The sequence below is a fragment of the Penaeus monodon genome, chromosome 25 (assembly GCF_015228065.2).
Source record: "Penaeus monodon isolate SGIC_2016 chromosome 25, NSTDA_Pmon_1, whole genome shotgun sequence".
Lineage (NCBI taxonomy): Eukaryota > Metazoa > Arthropoda > Malacostraca > Decapoda > Penaeidae > Penaeus > Penaeus monodon.
Window position 1 is genome coordinate 3,094,928 of NC_051410.1, and position 570 is coordinate 3,095,497.

Here is a 570-nt window from a genome sequence, read left to right on the forward strand (position 1 = left end):
AATGGCAAAGCATTCACACATTGCTACCAACCTATCACTTGCCTGCACTCACTTCTACAATCATTTGTGAATTTCCCTCATTATATTCTTACACTGCATGATTGCATAATTCCATTTTCTTTTCAGGAATCGGGGCAGATGACACATTTGTTTACTGCCGGGTGTGGACACTGGCCAAACAAGACAAGAACGCAGGCACTCTGGTAAAGCTGGTAGGGGATTCTCTACATCATGCCGCAGCTTCCATTATTGTGACATCATTCACAACAGCTGCAGCTTTCTTTGCATCTTGCGTTTCACATATCACAGCTATTCGTTGCTTTAGGTAAGTAAAGAGAAATTACTGTGTTGATGTTATTTCCTTAGTAATAGTTGTACTTTTAGAATATCTGTTAACTTTGTTCAGTGGTACATGTTCAGTTTTTTATGTAAACTTGATCATTTCTAAACATGGTAAGTGAAAAAATGCAAAAGTAATTGATACAATAACAATACTGTTACTTGGATGATATCTGAAAGGTAAATATATCTATACCTATATTTGTCTATCTGTTTATCTATCTGTCTTGC

General features: G+C 36.3%; 1 protein-coding gene across 1 annotated transcript in view; it reads left to right on the forward strand.

The window, feature by feature from the left end:
• Nucleotides 1-570, forward strand: part of LOC119589487 (protein dispatched-like) — a gene marked incomplete at its 5' end in the record, with an annotated part of 109,307 nt that overhangs the window by 105,030 nt on the left and 3,707 nt on the right. Inside the window, 1 exon segment of the mRNA XM_037938087.1 lies at nt 127-325. Within this exon segment, the coding sequence (XP_037794015.1) occupies nt 127-325 (199 nt within the window).